The sequence below is a fragment of the Anastrepha ludens genome, chromosome 5 (assembly GCF_028408465.1).
Source record: "Anastrepha ludens isolate Willacy chromosome 5, idAnaLude1.1, whole genome shotgun sequence".
NCBI lineage: Eukaryota > Metazoa > Arthropoda > Insecta > Diptera > Tephritidae > Anastrepha > Anastrepha ludens.
In genome coordinates, this window is record NC_071501.1 from 122,468,754 (window position 1) to 122,492,477 (window position 23,724).

Genomic DNA, 23,724 nt, shown 5'->3' on the forward strand with positions numbered 1-23,724 from the left:
TCTGAGCGCTGATTGAGCTGCCATTGCAATGGCTTGGCTTTATATACTCTATAGTTCTGCAGGTAATGCAAAGTTATTTTCACCGTCCCATGAATCCGCGTAAGATTATGGCAATAGTACAATCAAAACGGTAGTCCGTTGCAAACAGGAGGTAAAGAAACACATAAAACAAAAACAAAGAAACATATCACTTGTACATTTAAAATAGAACTTCCCAAGAAAAAAACAAAAGATCAGTTGTTCTACTGATTATACCCTATATAGTTGCACCTTTGCCTCAATAAAAAGGTTTTTTCGGTAGTCACCACATAAAAACAACGCAATTGTTAAGCTATTAAGCCGAAAGGAGTAGCAAGGACAACTGAGCCGCGCATATTTTGCCCAGCCACTAGCACAGCTATTGTGTTTTAGTGGGTATTACTCAATTAGCACTTGACGCGCGAGCACTTGTCCTTGGGGTGTTTTGGATTCGAGTATCCGCTACATACAAACAATGACATTTGTCTGTTTTGTGTAGAAACAGTTGTTGACACGTGCTTTTGTCGCCAAAACGGATTTGGAAAAACCATAAATATAAGAGTTTTTTTTGCAAGGATCCGTAAACGCAATAAAATAAATTACTTGACGAATAACCCGCCCTAAATTCGTAGTTAATTGATCCGTGTCAAAGGCAGCCTTCAAACTTATTTCTGAATTCACAAAAGACATCCTTACATACATACATATGCATGGTTGTTTGTAGAAATGAGATGCATCAACATGTATAGAAGTGTTGTTGTATCCTGTACTTAGATCGCACACCGCATACTGCAGCAAAACGGCCAAGGCCTCGATACCTTCGTTGCGGTGCTCTTCCTGCAGTTGCGTCTGCTTCAGGTGCCGCTCGATCGCTTCATAGAACATCGACCGTTATACGAATGTCGATTCGAATGTTTCAAAAGCTGCAGCTCCGTCGCATCCTGCCGCTCAGCAACTCACTTCATAACGCAATTGTTAAGTCGAAAGGGGCAGCAAAGACAATTGAACCGCAAATATTTTGTCTAGAGTAAGAAGTTTCTAGACTAAATTTAGTTTTATTCAGCTTTTCGATTTTCTTTATTGAGGGATGTTTTAGTTGGGCGAAAATTGTTGTCCGTGAACTTTTATAACTATCGGTGTACTCACACCAATTTCGATCCTAATATCTTTAGATATTTCTCATTAATTTGGAATATTTGTAGTAATATTTTTATGTGAATCAAAGTTTGGAAAGGCAATTGTTCAGCTAGAACCAGAACATGCAACGTATATGTACTTATGTAGGCATACTAGGGTGGAGTGATGTTTTTAATCGCTCTTTGTAGACTATCAGAAAGTAGAAAGAGATTTGTTTAAAAATATTTGTATTGCCCAAAAGAACGAATCATAATGTACTTTATGAACTAACGTTTTCGTGTACAAATTTTCAATTTTATGGTTTCTGACTATAAACTGCAAATTTCAAACCGGCGCATGGGTAAAAGTGCACGAAATACCAGATGCCGTATTTTTAAATAGAAAGCTTAGCTAATAATTTAATATGCACAGATTTGCATATATATGGGTTCCACTATTTCAGTTGTTAATTGGGAGAAAACATTTTCATCAAAACCTGTTAGAGATAACTAAAAATCTAATACGCCAGACAACACTCCCAAACTTCTGATTCAGAATCGGCATATGATTAGTAGTTTCGCATGTTGATGAAACGCCGAATATTAACCAGAAATATAATTTTCCCTTCTTATTTATATTTTTAGAAAGCAGTAACAACATTTGTAGGGAAATGCATTCTCAACTTTCGAACAAAAGAGAAACAGTTTCCTAGTTTCCTTCAGTATAAATACTCGTATAAGGACGCTTATAAAATACGCGTTTAGATGTTGCTTTAAAACGAAACATGAAACTATTTAGATCCTTTCACGTGTCACTATTTTTATTCAAAATACGAAAAAACATAATTTAATTGTTCACGCCCACAGGAAAATCCACCAAACAATCGATTTATGAATGCCTAATTGCGGAGAACGTCGAGACGTCCATGTTGAAGGTTCTTCAGCAACACTTTGCGCTACAGCAGCAGTACGAGTATTCTCAATACAACGCCCAGTTTTTGGCCTGTTAGTATTTTTTCCACACTCGACACTAACCAGTTTCTTGGAATTTATTTCGGACGATTATTTGATGTTGCTTTTAAAGATCGATTATTTTCATAAAAAACTTCAATAATTTTAACGCGTTGTTCTATCGCGTATTGTACACCTGTGTGCTTGAAAAATGTCAAAGATTACATAAAAAAGGTCTAGGAATTATTCACTACTGACATATATGCGGCACTTTTGAACGACCCTTTACATACTATAATTTTGAAAAGAATAGAAAAGAGATTATCATAAAATATGGTTCACACTACATTTTTCATATAAAAAGCAAGTAAAACAAATTAACCCTTTTGGTAACAGAATTCAAGTTTAAAGTAGTCCGAAGGTCTGTCTAATAGAAGCGTAACCGCCATAGTTAGACATTATTTGACTCTTTGTGACTGTAACTATAAGTAAATTTCAACTTAGTATCTTTTAAGTGCTGCTTCAACTCTTGCCGATGCTGACTCGCAATTTTAAGTCCTACTCTTGAATGAAATCGGTAAATTTGAAATTATATGAAATATCAACTGATGATAAAAAATAATAATAAAATTGTGGGATCTCACTACTCGCTTCATTCGTTTCTTTTTTTAAGAGGTGGTATTTGCAACTGATGGTGTTTCTGAATCAGTGAAACCGCGCGAAAATTTTGCAATATGAGGGTAGTTCAACAAGTTCTGATATGAAACAAAATATGTGGTTTGTGTAAAAGAAAGATTTTTTTGATTACCTTAACCTGGGGTAACACCACTGTAGAAATTTCAAAAAATTGATTTTTTTTTTATAAGCTTAAAAAATTCTTTGAACCTTTTAAAATACAGAACAAAAAGTTTTATACGTTACCGAAGTTTATTTCATAAATATTTTAAGCTTTTTACCAAGCGTTAGTGACTGCTACCTAACGACTTCTCCAAATTTCCAAACTTTAAACGCGTTTTTCTCAAAACACGTTTTCTGAAATTGGCACGCAGCATAACTCAAACAATTTTAAATATTTTTAATCAGGTTTTTCACTACGTCTGTATAATAACCTTCTTAAGAGAAGAGCGTAGGGGATTTTCGTTAGATTTATTTAAACGATTGTTATAATTATTTAAGTGCCGTTTTTTTAGACCAAAATAGAGTTTTTTCCTTCAAATGCTTGCTAATTCCACAAAAATAAATATTTTTTAAATCCCCTACGTGTTTCTCTAGCTATTTTAATTTAGATTAAGAAAAAACATGTTTCTTTGTTCCAGATTAAAATTTGCACCCTCTGTGCTGCGTGCCGCGGAGCTCCTTCAAGAGAAACCACATTAAAAAAAATGTCTCCAATGCCGCCATTTTGTAAAATTTTTCGATCAAACTTTGTAGTTTTGTATTTTAGTATATAAGTAATAACTTCCCAAATCAGAGTGATTGTTTTCCCTTTCCTTCTATACAAAAAAATTCTTTAAAAATCGTGTTTATTTTACGCGTGTACAGTGGTGTTACCCCTTAACTCACTGCGGCCGCTTCTACTAAGTGGATTTGTGCGCGTCTACCATTTACTTAATTCAATTAATACTCAGTTATATATATATAATTGGCGCGTACACCCTTTTTGGGTGTTTGGCCGAGCTCCTCCTCCTATTTGTGGTGTGCGTCTTGATGTTGTTCCGCAAATGGAGGGACCTACAGTTTCAAGCCGACTCCGAACGGCAGATATTTTTTATGAGGAGCTTTTTAATGGCAGAAATACACTCGGAGGTTTGCCATTGCCTGCCGAGGGGCGACCGCTATTAGAAAAATGTTTTTATTAATTTCGGTTTCACCGAGATTCGAACCAACGTTCTCTCTGTGAATTCCGAATGGTAATCACGCACCAACCCATTCGGCTACGGCGGCCGCAATACTCAGTTATTTTCAATAATAAAAAGGAGAAACATTTCATAACAACTTCTTCACCATTGACTCCTAAGCAGGAGAACTAAGAATTAAATCTCTTAGCTACACGGAAGTTAGACTACCAAGGATGATCGATTAAATTGCGATCTTTTCATCATGAGGTTTGGCCAATCTGCTATGGTGAAAAACAAAATTGCGCAAGGATGATCATGAATGATAGATTTACAGGGTTTGGCCATTAACTAAGGTGAAGAAGTAAATTGTGAGGGGAACTTGAGCTGGTACGTAACAAAAGATTTGGCAGCCGAACTTTGCACGATTATTTCATATCTATTCCCACACTCATCCAATAAGTCGTTTTTCAGACGGCAGCGAAGTGTCGTTGGTTGATTTTGTTCGTATATCAGTAACACAAGCTAAATTTGGTTAACACATCCCAAGTTACGTTAACCTATCATCTGATTCTGTCAAATTCGCCCAGAGCCGAATAACGGTCTGCTAAATACCACACCTATTTTCATCATGCGAGCAACTTCAGCTGCTACGCCACCTACACCACCTACACCACATCACCACATTTGCTTTTATGTTTGCGACTGTTCTATTAAGCAAATGATTCTAAAATTAATAGTAATTTTCAATTTTAAGACATTAAAAAAAATGATTTCCTCCAAAGCAGCCGGGCTCGAATATTTTTTGATTTTTTTTATTAAGATAAACTCAATTTTTTTTAGTTTTAGTTTTTCAGGGCGAAAATATTTTAAATAAAATTTGTAATTATTGCAACATACAATTATATTCACAATTTGGCCTTAGAAATTGTCAACTTCCACATCGAGTAATTTAAGAATCTAAACTTGGTTACAAAAATAATAAACTTTCTATAATACCGAACAAATCTTAATCGAAAAATGTATTAAACGTGAAAGGAGAAATAATGAACTAAGTTTTGCTGCTGCGGTCAAAATAATAGTAGCACGACATATTGTCAAGTTCTGAGAACATTTTTTTTATATTACAATAGTTTTTTATTTAGGTTTTTTTATTTGAGTTTTTACATTTTTTATTTTTTTATTTTTATTTTTATGATAATAAAATTATAAGTAATCTCAAGCAAACGCAGCGCCAGCAGTAGTGTGTTGGATCAGATACGATGGAGTAGGTCGGTGTCCTTTAGAAATGTGTAAATTGTTTTTAGTGTTATCTTCAGTGGCATCTTTCAAAAGTTGAGAGGATCTGTGTCGCTGAAGTGGTGATGCCTTTGAGAAGCAAGTTCTGTGCAAGACACCAGTAGGTGATGCCCACTGACCCTGGCTTGGCAGAAGAGGCAGGTGTTGGATGTACTACCCTGTAATAGGTGTGCGCTAGTTACTATGGTGTGCCCAATACGGAGCCGTGTGTATGGGGTTGATGTGGTTGGTGGGTACCGAAGATGGATAGGCAGGTTTTGTATGTTTGGGCTTAATGTTCGAATAATGGTGTTTATAATACAACCATTCACGAAGTAACTTTGTTTGCCTCTATTCATCAATAAGTCGATATATGTCGCTGGGTAGGAAGACTTCGGATGTGATTGTTGGTGTAAGGGAAATGTCCTTGGCAATTATATCTGCCAGTGTGTTAATCTGAATGCCGGAATGCCCAGGTATTCACATAATTTTGATGCTGCTCCGATGGGAAATTAGTATGTCTTTCATACACTCGATGATTTTGCTTGACTTTTTGTGGTTTTGGATGGCTTGGAGCAGGACAAACTGTTGGAGGAAATTATATGTTTACGCTTACTTTTGGCGCAGCATTGCTTCAGCGGTGAGAATCGAACAGAATGAAAATAGAAGGCCGTACGTGATAACTTCCTGATTTTCCTTTACCACTGCGTAAGAAGTGTGGAATCCTTTTGACCCGTCAGTAAAACCCACTTCCACCCGCTAAATTTATAGTCTGCGATAGATTCGCAGAAATTAGCCCAATAAGCGGCGTTTGGAGTATTATCTTTCCGTAAATAAGCTAAGTCGTCGATAAAGGAGTTATTATTTTGTTATTTCTTTAAGAATACAGTTGAAACTACAAATACCCATATCACTTTAAAGTTTTAAACTTTGTACAAAATTAAAAAAAAATATTTTAATTAAAACTGGCTGCTTGTAATTTTTTGTACGTCGGTTATCTATAAATATTTTCATAACAGTGTCGAGGATTACAGGCAGAAAGCGTAAACCGCGGCGCGCTTAAAGAACTCCTTTAGTAGCTTTTCCTTTTTATTATCACTTTGATTAAATATCTGCGGATTTTAATAGGGGAGAGAACTAAACAAATTTCAAAAAAGATAAATTTGTGGAAGATAATCATACAGCTGTGTTCACAACAATAGCAGCGCGACATTTTTTCTTTTATTTAAACGTATTAAAAAGCAGTATCTAACATTTCATAGCTATTGCAAAGTTTTGCCTATTTATTTATTTTTTTTTTTTTTTTACAAAAATATCCTATATACTACAATTCAAAGCTTCAAACTTTATGCAAAACTTACAGAAATTTAACAAATCATTTTAAATCTTAATCAAATTCTTTACAACTATTCCGAGCATGCAGTTTTATAGCCCATTAAATAAATCTAAAAAAAAAAAAGAGGAAGTTTACAGCAACACTGCGCTACAGCAGCAATATTCGCAACAGATCGTTCAGTTTTGGTCCGCCATTCCATTCTAAATCGGATCGGCGTACCATTTATGGCTGTAGGGTGTGTAGAACCAAATGCCCTCTTCTTCCAACCAACCAACATCAGATGGCGCAGAGCTGCTTTCGTCCTCTGAGTTTGTGGATAACTCACTCCAATCTAATTGTGACGTGTCCCAGATCGCGTCTTCAATGTGCACTTCGCGAGATGTGCTAAAGATTTGAGTCACTGCAGAACGACTTAAATGCAACTCTTCTGAGCGCTGATTGAGCTGCCATTGCAATGGCTTGGCTTTATATACTCTATAGTTCTGCAGGTAATGCAAAGTTATTTTCACCGTCCCATGAATCCGCGTAAGATTATGGCAATAGTACAATCAAAACGGTAGTCCGTTGCAAACAGGAGGTAAAGAAACACATAAAACAAAAACAAAGAAACAGATCACTTGTACATTTAAAATAGAACTTCCCAAGAAAAAAACAAAAGATCAGTTGTTCTACTGATTATACCCTTTATAGTTGCACCTTTGCCTCAATAAAAAGGTTTTTTCGGTAGTCACCACATAAAAACAACGCAATTGTTAAGCTATTAAGCCGAAAGGAGTAGCAAGGACAACTGAGCCGCGCATATTTTGCCCAGCCACTAGCACAGCTATTGTGTTTTAGTGTGTATTACTTAATTAGCACTTGACGCGCGAGCACTTGACCTTGGGGTGTTTTGGATTCGAGTATCCGCTACATACAAACAATGACATTTGTCTGTTTTGTGTAGAAACAGTTGTTGACACGTGCTTTTGTCGCCAAAACGGATTTGGAAAAACCATAAATATAAGAGTTTTTTTTGCAAGGATCCGTAAACGCAATAAAATAAATTACTTGACGAATAACCCGCCCTAAATTCGTAGTTAATTGATCCGTGTCAAAGGCAGCCTTCAAACTTATTTCTGAATTCACAAAAGACATCCTTACATACATACATATGCATGGTTGTTTGTAGAAATGCGATGCATCAACATGTATAGAAGTGTTGTTGTATCCTGTACTTACAGCGCACACCGCATACTGCAGCAAAACGGCCAAGGCCTCGATACCTTCGTTGCGGTGCTCTTCCTGCAGTTGCGTCTGCTTCAGGTGCCGCTCGATCGCTTCATAGAACATCGACCGTTATACGAATGTCGATTCGAATGTTTCAAAAGCTGCAGCTCCGTCGCATCCTGCCGCTCAGCAACTCACTTCATAACGCAATTGTTAAGTCGAAAGGGGCAGCAAAGACAATTGAACCGCGAATATTTTGTCTAGAGTAAGAAGTTTCTAGACTAAATTTAGTTTTATTCAGCTTTTCGATTTTCTTTATTGAGGGATGGTTTAGTTGGGCGAAAATTGTTGTCCGTGAACTTTTATAACTATCGGTGTACTCACACCAATTTCGATCCTAATATCTTTAGATATTTCTCATTAATTTGGAATATTTGTAGTAATATTTTTATGTGAATCAAAGTTTGGAAAGGCAATTGTTCAGCTAGAACAAGAACATGCAACGTATATGTACTTATGTAGGCATACTAGGGTGGAGTGATGTTTTTAATCGCTCTTTGTAGACTATCAGAAAGTAGAAAGAGATTTGTTTAAAAATATTTGTATTGCCCAAAAGAACGAATCATAATGTACTTTATGAACTAACGTTTTCGTGTACAAATTTTCAATTTTATGGTTTCTGACTATAAACTGCAAATTTCAAACCGGCGCATGGGTAAAAGTGCACGAAATACCAGATGCCGTATTTTTAAATAGAAAGCTTAGCTAATAATTTAATATGCACAGATTTGCATATATATGGGTTCCACTATTTCAGTTGTTAATTGGGAGAAAACATTTTCATCAAAACCTGTTAGAGATAACTAAAAATCTAATACGCCAGACAACACTCCCAAACTTCTGATTCAGAATCGGCATATGATTAGTAGTTTCGCATGTTGATGAAACCCCGAATATTAACCAGAAATATAATTTTCCCTTCTTATTTATATTTTTAGAAAGCAGTAACAACATTTGTAGGGAAATGCATTCTCAACTTTCGAACAAAAGAGAAACAGTTTCCTAGTTTCCTTCAGTATAAATACTCGTATAATGACGCTTATAAAATACGCGTTTAGATGTTGCTTTAAAACGAAACATGAAACTATTTAGATCCTTTCACGTGTCACTATTTTTATTCAAAATACGAAAAAACATAATTTAATTGTTCACGCCCACAGGAAAATCCACCAAACAATCGATTTATGAATGCCTAATTGCGGAGAACGTCGAGACGTCCATGTTGAAGGTTCTTCAGCAACACTTTGCGCTACAGCAGCAGTACGAGTATTCTCAATACAACGCCCAGTTTTTGGCCTGTTAGTATTTTTTCCACACTCGACACTAACCAGTTTCTTGGAATTTATTTCGGACGATTATTTGATGTTGCTTTTAAAGATCGATTATTTTCATAAAAAACTTCAATAATTTTAACGCGTTGTTCTATCGCGTATTGTACACCTGTGTGCTTGAAAAATGTCAAAGATTACATAAAAAAGGTCTAGGAATTATTCACTACTGACATATATGCGGCACTTTTGAACGACCCTTTACATACTATAATTTTGAAAAGAATAGAAAAGAGATTATCATAAAATATGGTTCACACTACATTTTTCATATAAAAAGCAAGTAAAACAAATTAACCCTTTTGGTAACAGAATTCAAGTTTAAAGTAGTCCGAAGGTCTGTCTAATAGAAGCGTAACCGCCATAGTTAGACATTATTTGACTCTTTGTGACTGTAACTATAAGTAAATTTCAACTTAGTATCTTTTAAGTGCTGCTTCAACTCTTGCCGATGCTGACTCGCAATTTTAAGTCCTACTCTTGAATGAAATCGGTAAATATGAAATTATATGAAATATCAACTGATGATAAAAAATAATAATAAAATTGTGGGACCTCACTACTCGCTTCATTCGTTTCTTTTTTTAAACGGTGGTATTTGCAACTGATGGTGTTTCTGAATCAGTGAAACCGCGCGAAAATTTTGCAATATGAGGGTAGTTCAACAAGTTCTGATATGAAACAAAATATGTGGTTTGTGTAAAAGAAAGATTTTTTTTGATTACCTTAACCTGGGGTAACACCACTGTAGAAATTTCAAAAAATTGATTTTTTTTTTATAAGCTTAAAAAATTCTTTGAACCTTTTAAAATACAGAACAAAAAGTTTTATACGTTACCGAAGTTTATTTCATAAATATTTTAAGCTTTTTACCAAGCGTTAGTGACTGCTACCTAACGACTTCTCCAAATTTCCAAACTTTAAACGCGTTTTTCTCAAAACACGTTTTCTGAAATTGGCACGCAGCATAACTCAAACAATTTTAAATATTTTTAATCAGGTTTTTCACTACGTCTGTATAATAACCTTCTTAAGAGAAGAGCGTAGGGGATTTTCGTTAGATTTATTTAAACGATTGTTATAATTATTTAAGTGCCGTTTTTTTAGACCAAAATAGAGTTTTTTCCTTCAAATACTTGCTAATTCCACAAAAATAAATATTTTTTAAATCCCCTACGTGTTTCTCTAGCTATTTTTATTTAGATTAAGAAAAAACATGTTTCTTTGCTCCAGATTAAAATTTGCACCCTCTGTGCTGCGTGCCGCGGAGCTCCTTCAAGAGAAACCACATTAAAAAAAATATCTCCAATGCCGCCATTTTGTAAAATTTTTCGATCAAACTTTGTAGTTTTGTATTTTAGTATATAAGTAATAACTTCCCAAATCAGAGTGATTGTTTTCCCTTTCCTTCTATACAAAAAAATTCTTTAAAAATCGTGTTTATTTTACGCGTGTACAGTGGTGTTACCCCTTAACTCACTGCGGCCGCTTCTACTAAGTGGATTTGTGCGCGTCTACCATTTACTTAATTCAATTAATACTCAGTTATATATATATAATTGGCGCGTACACCCTTTTTGGGTGTTTGGCCGAGCTCCTCCTCCTATTTGTGGTGTGCGTCTTGATGTTGTTCCGCAAATGGAGGGACCTACAGTTTCAAGCCGACTCCGAACGGCAGATATTTTTTATGAGGAGCTTTTTCATGGCAGAAATACACTCGGAGGTTTGCCATTGCCTGCCAAGGGGCGACCGCTATTAGAAAAATGTTTTTATTAATTTCGGTTTCACCGAGATTCGAACCAACGTTCTCTCTGTGAATTCCGAATGGTAATCACGCACCAACCCATTCGGCTACGGCGGCCGCAATACTCAGTTATTGTCAATAATAAAAAGGAGAAACATTTCATAACAACTTCTTCACCATTGACTCCTAAGCAGGAGAACTAAGAATTAAATCTCTTAGCTACACGGAAGTTAGATTACCAAGGATGATCGATTAAATTGCGATCTTTTCATCATGAGGTTTGGCCAATCTGCTATGGTGAAAAACAAAATTGCGCAAGGATGATCATGAATGATAGATTTACAGGGTTTGGTCATTAACTAAGGTGAAGAAGTAAATTGTGAGGGGAACTTGAGCTGGTACGTAACAAAAGATTTGGCAGCCGAACTTTGCACGATTATTTCATATCTATTCCCACACTCATTCAATAAGTCGTTTTTCAGACGGCAGCGAAGTGTCGTTGGTTGATTTTGTTCGTATATCAGTAACACAAGCTAAATTTGGTTAACACATCCCAAGTTACGTTAACCTATCATCTGATTCTGTCAAATTCGCCCAGAGCCGAATAACGGTCTGCTAAATACCACACCTATTTTCATCATGCGAGCAACTTCAGCTGCTACGCCACCTACACCACCTACACCACCTACACCACATCACCACATTTGCTTTTATGTTTGCGACTGTTCTATTAAGCAAATGATTCTAAAATTAATAGTAATTTTCAATTTTAAGACATTAAAAAAAATGATTTCCTCCAAAGCAGCCGGGCTCGAATATTTTTTGATTTTTTTTATTAAGATAAACTCAATTTTTTTTAGTTTTAGTTTTTCAGGGCGAAAATATTTTAAATAAAATTTGTAATTATTGCAACATACAATTATATTCACAATTTGGCCTTAGAAATTGTCAACTTCCACATCGAGTAATTTAAGAATCTAAACTTGGTTACAAAAATAATAAACTTTCTATAATACCGAACAAATCTTAATCGAAAAATGTATTAAACGTGAAAGGAGAAATAATGAACTCTTGTGCACGTTTTAAAGGAAGAAATTCAATCTCGTGATGAATATAAATTTTTCTGTAAGGGATTTTCTCAGTTTCAGACTCAAAAATACAGAACAGAACTCCGAGTTAATGCTCCTCCTACACAGATAATTATTTTGGCGATCTGTAAATATTGAATATAGTGAAATAAATTTCGTATACCTTGCAAAAAAGCGGAAAAATTCTGTGAAAACTAGAAAACCAAAATTGCTAACAAAACCCAGCAAACGAACTCTTATTTTAAGGATTTATTGAACGGCCCTCGTGAATGCAGATAACTTATAGCATACACACATCTGCACATGCACATTTTTATATCTAACTGCGATCAAATTACGTAAAAGTGAGCTGTAAACTTCTGCATAAAGTCATAGGTGGTAAATTAATTTAAAACTAATTTTTTCTTCCTCTTACGAATTCTATAGTCGTAATGAACTTGGCTGAAGTCTCAACTAAAAGCTATTTTCACATAAATGGTGTAGCTTCGCCAAGCAGGAAGAAAAGTTAACTTCCTCATGACTGCATCTATTTTTCACTTTTAATTGCATAAAATTGCATTTCTAAAATAGCTCTTCAAGTTTTTCATTATCCTTTAAATAATAACGAGAAAGTGCGTGGGACAGTCGAGTAACTTGCAGCCCAATACAAACGCTGATTTCGCATTGAAATTATTTATTAATTTATTGTCCACGCATTTGGGTGGCATTGAATGCCTTATGTGGCTATCACCAATTAAAGTCGAACCTCATCGCTTATCACACGTACATGTGTACACCCATATACACACATAGGTACATTCATAGATTTTTGTCCACTTTTGTATGTGCATGCGTGTGTACGTTTCTTAATTGCCAAAGAAACCTTGAGGCTTGAAGATATTTGGTGGAGTTTTAAGTTTCCTTCCGTTGCCTAAAGGTTTGTGACTTCCTTGGCTTGGCTTGCGCTTTTCATTTTCAAAATAGTGCACCAACTGGTTTTCTGAACTCGCACGCAATGTGTTGGAAATTTCATTGCTTATGCTGCTGTATTATTATATCTACATATGTACCTATAAGTATGGGGATGTGTGTGTGGATGAAAATATTTATGTTTTGGAAGTGCATTTTGCCTTTTTACAATGAAAATCCTGGACGACTTACATTTATTCATATCAAAGTAGTTCATCTTGTTAGGAATTATATTTTTTCCGTACTTACACTTCCGTACTTGCACTTACTATGATACTTCGTCGATAAAATTCAGCGAAATGCATAAAATCAAAACAATAAAATCAAATATAGTGTAACACCTCGTAACGTACATCTATATTAACCGGGCATCTCCCTTTTTTTCTGTACCAAAGTTTTTTCGGCGGCACCTTTTTTGGACACCTCACCGTCAGTCAGCTTTTGTTCGTCGAAGAAAGGTTTCACTGTGCATATTACAATACTTCAAGGTTAAAAGAAAATGTCTCACTTCGATGTTGGTTGTCCCAGAAATTTTATTCTTAATTCTATATGAATTTATTTGTGTGTTCGTTGCTAAAAGGAAAATTGTTTCGAATGCAAAACAAAAGAAAAAAAGATCAAATCAAAAAATCAAAACCAATTCTAAAACAGAAAAACAAAAACAACTTCAAATGTTAGATTATCTGCTTAAACAAGATTGAAGCGATTTGAAAAGTTCAACCATCTAATTTAAAATGTCCTCATAAGACATCGTGAAGATTTATAAGTACGTATGCTGCTTAATACATTTTTTTTAAATATAAAGGAATTTGAGCCTTTTTTAATATTCCACACATTAATAAAATATGTAATAAAAAATAACCGCTTAGAAATAAACTCAGTACTGTATTTCCATCGGAATTGCATGTATTTTAAGACTTTCAGTAAAATATTTGGGAAAATATTAAGATTTATGTGAGCAACACCAACTGGGATGTACTTTCGAAAATTGAGTTTTTTGTAAATAAAAGAGTTTTGAAAAATATTATTTCTAAGCAATCACCCCAGAATGTACTCATTTTCAGTGTTAAAATTTTGCTCCTACTACAACTTTGAATGAGATCTGTAAGCTTTCGTACTTTTATTCTGATTTTAATGAATTTAAACACTTGACTATCTAGCAAAGCGATTGCTGAGCACACACGTGGCCGGATTCACAGAAATGGCAACAGTTCAAGTACAGGAGTGATCTCTTACGATAGTTTCAAGCCGACCTTAATACAAATTTGTGGGTTTAGTCCTAAGGTTGACTGCTTAATTGGGTTTTAAAAATGAATTATTTCCCCATGTGACTTGGTCCAGATTACTGTCGAGCATATTCTACTCTATTTCCTATACAAGGGGGCGCAAAATTAATCCACCAATTTTGTTGTTGAATAACTTCTTTACTAAATATATGGTAAACAAAATATTTTGAGTAATGGAAATTTTTATTTTGACCTTTACGCCCTCCTTTGTCTGCTTGTATACTGTAGCTGCCTACTTCACAAGTGTCAAATATGATGGGCGTACGACGCTATTTGCAAGAATTATAAATCTGCGGAGAGATAATTAATTTTGCGCCACCTTGTACATGTTCTATGTGCATTTATTCTGCTTAATAATTAAAGCTTAGATAGTTCCAATTTTATTTGGTTCCAAACCAAATACAAAAATAACTTTACTAAAATAATTCTTCCAACCCTGCGATGCTATAAAATATTTTAATTTTTTTTATTTTTTTTAAATTTTTTTTTTATTTTTTTCTATTTTTTGTTTTTTTATATTTTTGTTTTTATAAAACCATTTTTTTACAATAAAATAACTAATCATAACCTAAGTGTGAGCAATTCTCTTCGACCTCATACTGCATCTGCGCCGTTACTGAACTTTTTTCTCGTCTTCTCTTGCAGATCAAAATCGTGGTATCGGCAGTGCGGTGAATAAAAATGCCAAACACACTGATGCACCAACAGAGTTGCATGAAATCAATCACAATAACAATAATAGCATCACAACAACAACTGTAACTAATGGTACAACAACAACCACAACAACACGCACAAATTCACAAACCCCATCGCCCATCCTAGGACATCATGGCAAGAAGTCAGCAACGTCCACAACTACCGGCTCTAGTGCCACAGTGCTCGGTGGAACGTTGCTGGAAAAAGTGAGTAACGAGCCCCGGTATTGATTTTCTACATGCATGAGTTTCTATTTATCAAAAACTTTTTCTATTGCGCAGAAATCTCAATCGAAATTGCTCTCGGTGCGTGGCAAAGCTTTGCTACCGAAATCCCATCAACAACAACGCTCGGCTGAGGAAGCGCCTGTGCCAGCGACCGGAGTCGCTGAGCGACTGGATGCGACGGAGCTGCAGCGTTTGAAACATTTGAATCGACATTCGTGTAACGGTCGACTGGACTATGAGGCAATCGAGCGGCACCTGGAGCAGACGGAATTACAGGAAGAGCACCGCAACAAAGGCATCGAGACTTTGGGCGTTTTGCTGCAGTATGCGGTGTTCAATGTAAGTACAGGATACAAAAACACTTCTATACATTTTGATGCATCTCATTTGTACAAACAACCATACATAGGTATGTATGTATGTATGGGTATGCAGGAGTGTCTTTTGTGAAAGTTAGAAGAAGTTTGTAACCTTTTTTTGAAGTGAAGCAATTAACTATTGATTTGGAACGGGTTTTTCGTCTTTTCAAAAGTAATTTAATTTATTGCGTCTAAGGGTCATTGACAAAAAAAAATCAGAATTTTTCCTCATCAGTTTTTGGATCGAAAACAGGTACTTATGTTATGTACAAATTTACACAAAATTGGGAAACCGAAAACTATTCGCACATCGCAAATATTTTCCACATTTCGCTTGAATACTTTTCACAGGTACAAATAAATGCCTTTGTCTGTTTGTATTTAACCAGATACGCGAATTCAGCGGACTTCAAGGACAAGTGCTTTGTGCGATGCTAAAACTGTTTTTGGCTATGTGCATATACACCTGTATGTATATACATTAAGGTGGATCGATGGTATTTGGAAATTTTTTTAAGTTTTTTTGGAGTGGCTTGGCAATGAAAAGAAGATGCCTTATAAGGTTTAATAAAAATCATAAAATATTACATTATACAATATAAGTATAGGGTTTTCCAAACAGAGGTGTTATTTTGATATTCAAAGAAAAATGCTATTATTTATTTAATATAAATGATCGGATGTTTATTTCATTATAAAGAGGAAGGTATGCCGTTAATAGTGGAAAATAACATCAGGCAAATGACCACCACGACCACGTCTACAGGACTTCCTTAACCGAATTGCAAAGTGACTGCCCTATGTCCTCGATAGCGAATTCCATCTTTGAGGTCGACCCTAGGCTGTTGGCGTAGACCTTCTCTTTCACGTGGGCCCAAAGAAAAAAGTCACAAGGTGTTAAATCACAAGATCTCGGTGGCTAATTGTGATCACCTCTTCTAGAGATAACACGGTCCGGAAACTTTTTCCGTGAAAGATCAATAGTTTCGTTGCTTGTGTGGAACGTAGCGCCGTCTTGTTGAAAATAAACGTTGTCCAGATCAATACCATCCAATTCCGGTTATAAAAAATCGTTAATCATCTCTCGATAGCGCAATCCTATTCAAAATAACATCTTTATTTGGTTTTGCTTGTGTTTATTACAGTCCTACCAATCTTGCATTTTTTATAATGACTATATCATCCGCGTATGCTATAGTCAGAGCCGATCTGGAAAATAACCTCGTGAAGTCTTTAATAGCAATAGTAAGAAAATTATATTATATATGCATTAATTATAGTGTCTTCATAATGAACTATGCACATTGGCCCCATACCATAGCTGCGCCATAAGTCGGTTAAAATTTAACAAAATTTTTCAAAATATTGAAAAAAGAACCGGTATATCGGGTGTTTTTTAGCTGTATGAGAACTTTCGATATCGATAATATGATTTGATGGCTAAGAACGGCAAACTGTTTTGACATTTCTGTTCAGTAAAGATTGACAAGTCAACATTAATCGATTATGGAGAACAGCGCTATTTCCACAATTTGGGGACATCATCTGTGAATGGCGAACGCTACGAGCCATGCTGGCTGGATTCTTGTCTCCAAAATTTTTGTTTCACTTAACAATCGGTTTATTGCAATATTCAGCCACCATTGACTTCATACGGCCAGATTCATTGGAAGGTCAGGTTAGGTATATTTGGCTGATCTGAATAGATCTTACATAGACTTCAAGTGTCTGGAGTTGTTGGAGTCCTATTAAGCATAGTTCGTGATTCATGTCTTGGCGAGTTTTAATAAACAGTTTGCTTCAAAGTGAAATGAAAAGTGTACCGATCCCAGGCAGTTACAACGAGTTCTCTTAAGAGCAGGACAGTGGCAAAGGAGGTATTCTAACGTACCCCTTTCTTCTTAGCTGCGTGATATGGAGTGAGACAGTTTCCCATCAGTACTTCAACCAATATTTTACATTCCTTCCTTGGGAGTGATAAAATAAAGTTGGTTGTTTTCGTGTTGCAAGTTCGTAGCAACATTTTTGCCATTGGTAGGTCGAGGCTTGCCATATAGGCTGTGCTTCCAGAGTTAGTTCCTCGTCTAGTTCCGTCTTCGAAACACAGAGTACATCTGTGCGGACATATGTGCGACGTACTCATCTTAGGCAAGCGGATGCCTGCCTTAGCAAGCTGGTCACCGTCTTCATCTTCAGTAACCATCAGCGTTTTTTTTTTCTCTGCGCAGTCTAATGAAAATGCTACAACCATTTCAATTATAACTTTTTTCTGATGGTGTTTGTGGGCTGAAGTATTGCAGTACAAGTAAAGTTTGGAATCTGCTTTCTTTTCTTAGCTGGCAGTAAAATTTTCCTTTGTTTTTTTAATCCGAAAGTGGTTCATAATCTGTCATTCCATTACTCAGTGAGCGCTAGGCAAGTACACAAACTTGTAAGTTTTTGAAATCCTTCTGAACACGTGTGAATCGGAAGTGTTCGAGGGATCTTCCGAGGATAACAAAATCTCAGCTCTCAAATTTCGTGGGTATCCTCACAGATCGCTATCCGCGAGGTGTGCATGTGGTGGGACTTCGAATTATTTCGAGTCCTGAAGATGAGATGGAATCATCTCAGCACCACGGCACCTTCTTCTAATTAGCTGCACTGCTCCCGCGGGACTAAGATTTCGGCATCTCGGTTCTCACTTCTCTCACTTGATATCAAAAATCGGTTGAACTTCGTAAGCATCATTAAGCGGCTAACACAACGGCAAATCAGTCACCGTTCGTAATCCCCCTACCCTCTTCTTTCGTACTATCGGTTTCCTTCATCTTATTTCCCTTGCAATGGTATCATAAAGGATGAATTTGATTTGTTCGTCCAAGTGGGCCCACTTTCTGGGCAACCATGCTAACCTAACCTAACCTGCCATTTCATTACTCCATGAGGACTCGTGTGATGCAGGTCCTTGAGGAATTTATGGCTGAATACCTGTTATGTATCTAGATGAACTATCATATTTGTGTGTAAACGCCGAACTTCGCACTTAGTCTGTAATAATTTAGGCCCTAAGTTGTTCAGATTCGCATCATTTTCTTCGTCCGATTTGTCGCTGCTCTCATCTGAGTCTTGTCCTTCATGTTCAATTGGTGGCTAAGAATCTCTCCAAACATCTGCACTTTCATCGCCACGCTCCAGAAGAGACAAAATTTCATCTACTGCCAATTTGTAAAAAGCACAAAACCAAACAGCTCAGAGCCTGCTAGGCATAGCGCTCGATATATCGGACTCAAGGCGTATCGGACTTCACGACTAAGAACTACAAGAAACATTGCACTATAAAGTAAACGTCACAGCTGTTAATATTTCGTTCAGTAATACAAAGAAAAAACTGAACTAAATACTAAGAAAAAGAATTATTAAAATTTCTGTTAAAAATGTATCAAAAACCGAAAGAAGAAAATAATTTACACGAAAATATTCGATAAATAAAAAACGTATTTAACGGATTTCCGATTTATCGAATTTTATGCTAGAAAGGCTTCGTAACATTTTAATTATCTCACTTCACAGCTGGATGCATTCGCATGTCCGAGAGTAAAAACCGAGAAACACAAAATTGAGGAACGTTTAAGCACAACACTGAAGCTGCTGGATGAAGCGAAAACCAACTGTGCTCAGCTACAGGATCAACTATGTGAAAAAGAAGGCTATTATTTACAGCGCGAGCAAAATCTGCAAGCATTTCACCGCTGCGAATTGGACAAAGGTAAATTCTGCATAAGATATCCTGAAAATAATTTAACCAAACTCTCCTCTTTTGTTCCATAGAACAAGCCAATCTAGCCGATTATCAAGCTTTTGCACAAGAGAAGTTCAATGTACTCGAATCACAATTGGAGGCAAAAAATTTGGAGCATAAACGTATAATAGAATCGTTTCGCCTGGAACTCTCTCAGAAAAAACAAGAGCTCTGCGCAGCCGACGAACGTGAAACGAAATTGAAGGAACGTTTCAGTGCGTTGGAGGTTTCTGAGCAAGAGTTACGTGAAAAGCTGAAGAGTACGGAAAATTCCTACGCTACGCATTTAAAAGTTGCCACAGAACGTCAGGAGCAGTGTCATGAGCACATAAAAATGATTACGAAGGAAGTGGAAACGCTGCGAGCCTCCAACGAAAATAGGGAACGTGAGTTGCGTGATAAATTGAATTTATCGCAGGAGGAAATTTCGGTTTTGCGGTCATCTCAGCGCAGTTTCAATGAGAGCTTGGACCGTAGTAGCGGCATTAGCTCACCACGTAACTCTAGCACTTCGGAGTTTGCGCGCTTGGAAAGCGAGGTGGACAGCTTACACTGTGTGTTGGAGTTGAAGCAGAAAGAGATTTCGAAGCTGATCAAACAAAACGAGAAATTGATGCGAGATGCCGAAGAGCGCGCCGTACTAACAGGCAAAATATCCAAGCTTGAGTCGATGATGGAGATGCTAAAATCAGAGCTTGACATCAAGTCGGAGAAGGAGAAGTAAGTATGAGGGAAATATTTGAATATGGAAAATAAATTTTTTATTTTCATTACATTTTTTTAAAATCATATATTAATGTTTCAATTTCTTTCCTTGCAGGGACTTCCTTCGCCAAATAGACGACATGCAAAAGGCTTATAACCACGAAATGGTAAAACGAAAGCGTCTCAGCTACGATAACGAGACCTTGCAATGGCAGCTCAAGCAGCGCTCAGAGCAATTGCATATCGTGGAAACCAAATTGCATGAGCTCTCCGCAATGGAATCGCACAACGCAAGCACTCAATCTAGTATTCACTCACTGAATCGTTCTCAGCTGATGAACGGTTCATCAATGGCCAGCATACAAATGGACGATTTTTCGCCACCCACATCGCCTGTGGTCAAGGGTGTAATTGAAAAGCCTGATTCCGTGTCGTGGGTGCTAGAGATGGACGACGATACACCCGAAGCAGCCGCATCGAAAACGGTGAAACGCGCTGGTTCTTTTCGTTCAGTTGAGCGCAGTCCTTCGACACGTCGGCAGTTGTCCGGAGGCGCCAGCGCCATGAATACATCTTTGAGTAGTGTCGGCAGCGGTGCATCATATGGCAATGGTAATAGCAGTGGGGGACCCAATCCACTCTCGCAGTCAATGTCTGCTACCACAGTGATACGACATTCCAGCGATGTGCGAACCGAGTTCAGCAAACGTCCGCACTCGCGCACACGCTCCAAATCGGTGAGTGTTAAAGGCACCGAACCAGTGAACGCTAGTGCAGGTGCGCTCAGCACCGGCTCGGTGGGCACCAAAAGCGGCAAACGGCTATTGCGTCAAAGCTCCAGCTCAAGTGCATGGAAGCAGCATCAATTGGAGTTGATCAACTGGAAGGAACCGGTTAGTTCGAGTTCACCGCATCAAAATGCGATACATCCACGAACATCTACGCTGTGTTCAGAAATAGACGAGGAGCTGGTATTGGCAGGCAGACACGATGACTCGTTTTTTCCACACACTCCAAACTCCAGCGCAGCCGCCCGAAAGCTCATCACCTGCGACACATCCAAGTTGAATTCGGGTGAGCGATTGGATATGCAGTCGTTACCCACACACGCCTCCGTGCATGATCTTAAAAAGAAATTCCACGAGATACAGGAATCCGCGGGTGAAGCTATGGTGTCGGGCACAAATTCAGAGGACGAAAGCTGCTCGGCGTCATCTGATGATGCTTGCTCAGCATCGACCTCGTCTGCAACAACAGGTTCAACCTCGTCGCTAAAGAACTCGCACATTTCACTGGAAGACGATGTTATCTTGTTCGACAAAATCAACAGCCTCAACGGTACGCCAATGGAAGTTAGCTGGTCCGATGATACAGAAATATTTGCTAACGGCTCAACGGTATGACAAGACGAAGCGTTAGAATTAGCAGAAGAAGATGAGGAAGAGGATAGCTTCTGAATCTAATTGCAATAACTATTTAGCAAGCGTTCAACAGAAAAACGTAATTTATTTTTTAAAAAAGAAAAGCAAAAAAAACTTAAGCCAATAAGAGGTTAAATAAACTGTGTCTCTTCCACTGGCAAAGCACAGACATTTCGCAAATTCAGCACCTCAAGGCGTTGGAAATGTGATTGCTTTGAGGGTAGAAGAGCGCACAAAACATGACAGAACACACTGGCCAAAATTATATAGTTTGCTGGGATTTGGCGCTATTTGGGTAGCCTCGAACTACTTAACTTTATTTAATTTTATTTATTTGAAGGAAGAGAAAATGAGAAAGCGTTAATGAATTACTTGTAATTTTGATGGTTTCATGTACAACAGAGAGAAAAAATAATAAAAAAAAAATACTTTCGCATTGTTATGAATGCTCAGCGAAGAGATGTGAAATCTTAATACTGAAATATTTATGCTGAAGGAAACTAATTTGGATGGCAACTGTTCCGCTTTTGCTCGCAAGTTGCGAATGCATTTCCATACAAATGGACTTACTGGTTGCTAAAAATATGCATAAGAAGGAAACATTCTGGTTAATATTCGGGGCTTCATCACCCTGGAGCACTACTAATCATGTGCAGATTCTGCATCAGAAGTTCGGGAGTGTTGTCTGACGTATTTGAGTTTTTAGTTATCTCTGACTGATTTTGCTGAAAATAGTTTCGCGCGCAATTAACAACTCAAATACTGGAACCCCCATATATGCCTTATTCTGAGTATGAAATGGTGTCGTGAAACACATACCCATGCATATGAAACTATTAGCTAAGCTTTCTATTTAAAAATGCGACATCTAGCCAGCAACAAAATTTTCGAAGCAAAATTTATTAGACGAATATGAGCGCCAATTACGTCTGCATTTATAGGAAAATTTGAAGACCAGAAAATTGTATGACCAGAGAGAAAATGTAAATATCGGCTTTTAAATTTATTTTGATTGTTCCATTGTTCCATGCGATATTTGTGGCAGCGGCAAGCTAACTAATGGCGTCACCAGGCTGCGCAGAAATTTTTAATAAAGCAAAAGTTTTGAACGATTTGAAAAAAATATAAACACAAACGAAGAATATTGTAAGGGGTATGAAAACAAATGTATGTATGTGTGCAATGAAATGGAATCGGCCCGTCTAATGCAAACTTAACTAGGAACTTTAGCGCCCGCAAAGCAGTCCATTAATGATACGGAACCTGAGGAGTAGCACCTTAATAAATATTTGCGTGTAGGCGGAGGAGGAGGAATAACTGGATTTACTTATAATTAATGTGTTTCACTGTGTGAAAACTCTTCACTCTTGCAAAAAACGTGTGTCCAAGGCTTAAGAAAGTGAATGTAAAGGAATATTTTAGCTTTAAAGATTATAATTTTCACTGTACTTTCAGTTTATTTCATGTTAATTGTATTTATTTAATTATAGTAAAAGTGTGTACCTAAACATTAAGCTTATGAATATTATTGTGTAGTATTTAGCTACCTTTCTTTACTACCTTAAGTTGGAGTCAGCCGGTCAGTCAGCCAATCAGCCAATCAGCCAGTCAGGCAGGCGGTTGTGTCGCGTTGGGCTGAGTTGTATTGATGAATTAAATATCCAAGAATGTGCATTATAATTACAAAGAAAAAAATATAACTAATATTGATTGTTCATTTGTTTTATATGTGTATGTGTGTGTAGGCTTACTTGAATGCATGAAGAAAAATATGTATAAGAACTTATGTGTATTAGTATTTATTACATACCACAAATACGACAACTATTGACCACCCCTCCCCAAAGTAATGAGAAAGAATTGCAAATGGCCTTTCTTAACTTCTTTGTTTTCGAAATGAAGTGGAAAACTGTCGTAAATAATACGCAACAGAAATGTAAAAGCGAAAATGAAAAATTCATTAAATTAATTGAAGTTGTCACAGTTAAAAGAGTTGAAAAATGCATATTTGCCGTAAATTGAAAAAAAAAAAATAATAAAAAAAAACAATCCAAAATGGATGAAATAGCAGAAATTGTAATCTAACATTTGAGTAGTTTGGAAAAGGGCAAACCGTACCCGAATCCAGCTTTGGCAGTTATTATTATAAAAAAATTTCATTTGCCATCGAAACGCAGTTTCAATTGAATGGAATGTCTGATAAGCTAATGATTTGTGGCTTGATCATTGAAGGGAAAGCAAATGCTGAAAAACCAATAAATAAATATACAAATATAAATACTAATATATATATGAAATTTTCTGTTTCAAATTAAGGATGTGTCTTTGGGTATGTATGT

The 23,724-nt window shown here is 36.7% G+C and overlaps 1 protein-coding gene across 1 annotated transcript; it reads left to right on the top strand.

Annotated features, from left to right (window-relative positions):
- Positions 1-14,819: 14,819 nt before the first annotated feature.
- Positions 14,820-23,475, top strand: LOC128863182 (uncharacterized). The gene is made up of 5 exons (XM_054102182.1): positions 14,820-15,098; positions 15,174-15,458; positions 19,031-19,226; positions 19,289-19,979; positions 20,080-23,475. Exons 4-5 carry the CDS (start codon positions 19,594-19,596, stop codon positions 21,365-21,367), a joined length of 1,674 nt encoding a protein of 557 aa, XP_053958157.1. The 5' UTR covers positions 14,820-15,098; positions 15,174-15,458; positions 19,031-19,226; positions 19,289-19,593; the 3' UTR covers positions 21,368-23,475.
- Positions 23,476-23,724: the final 249 nt, after the last annotated feature.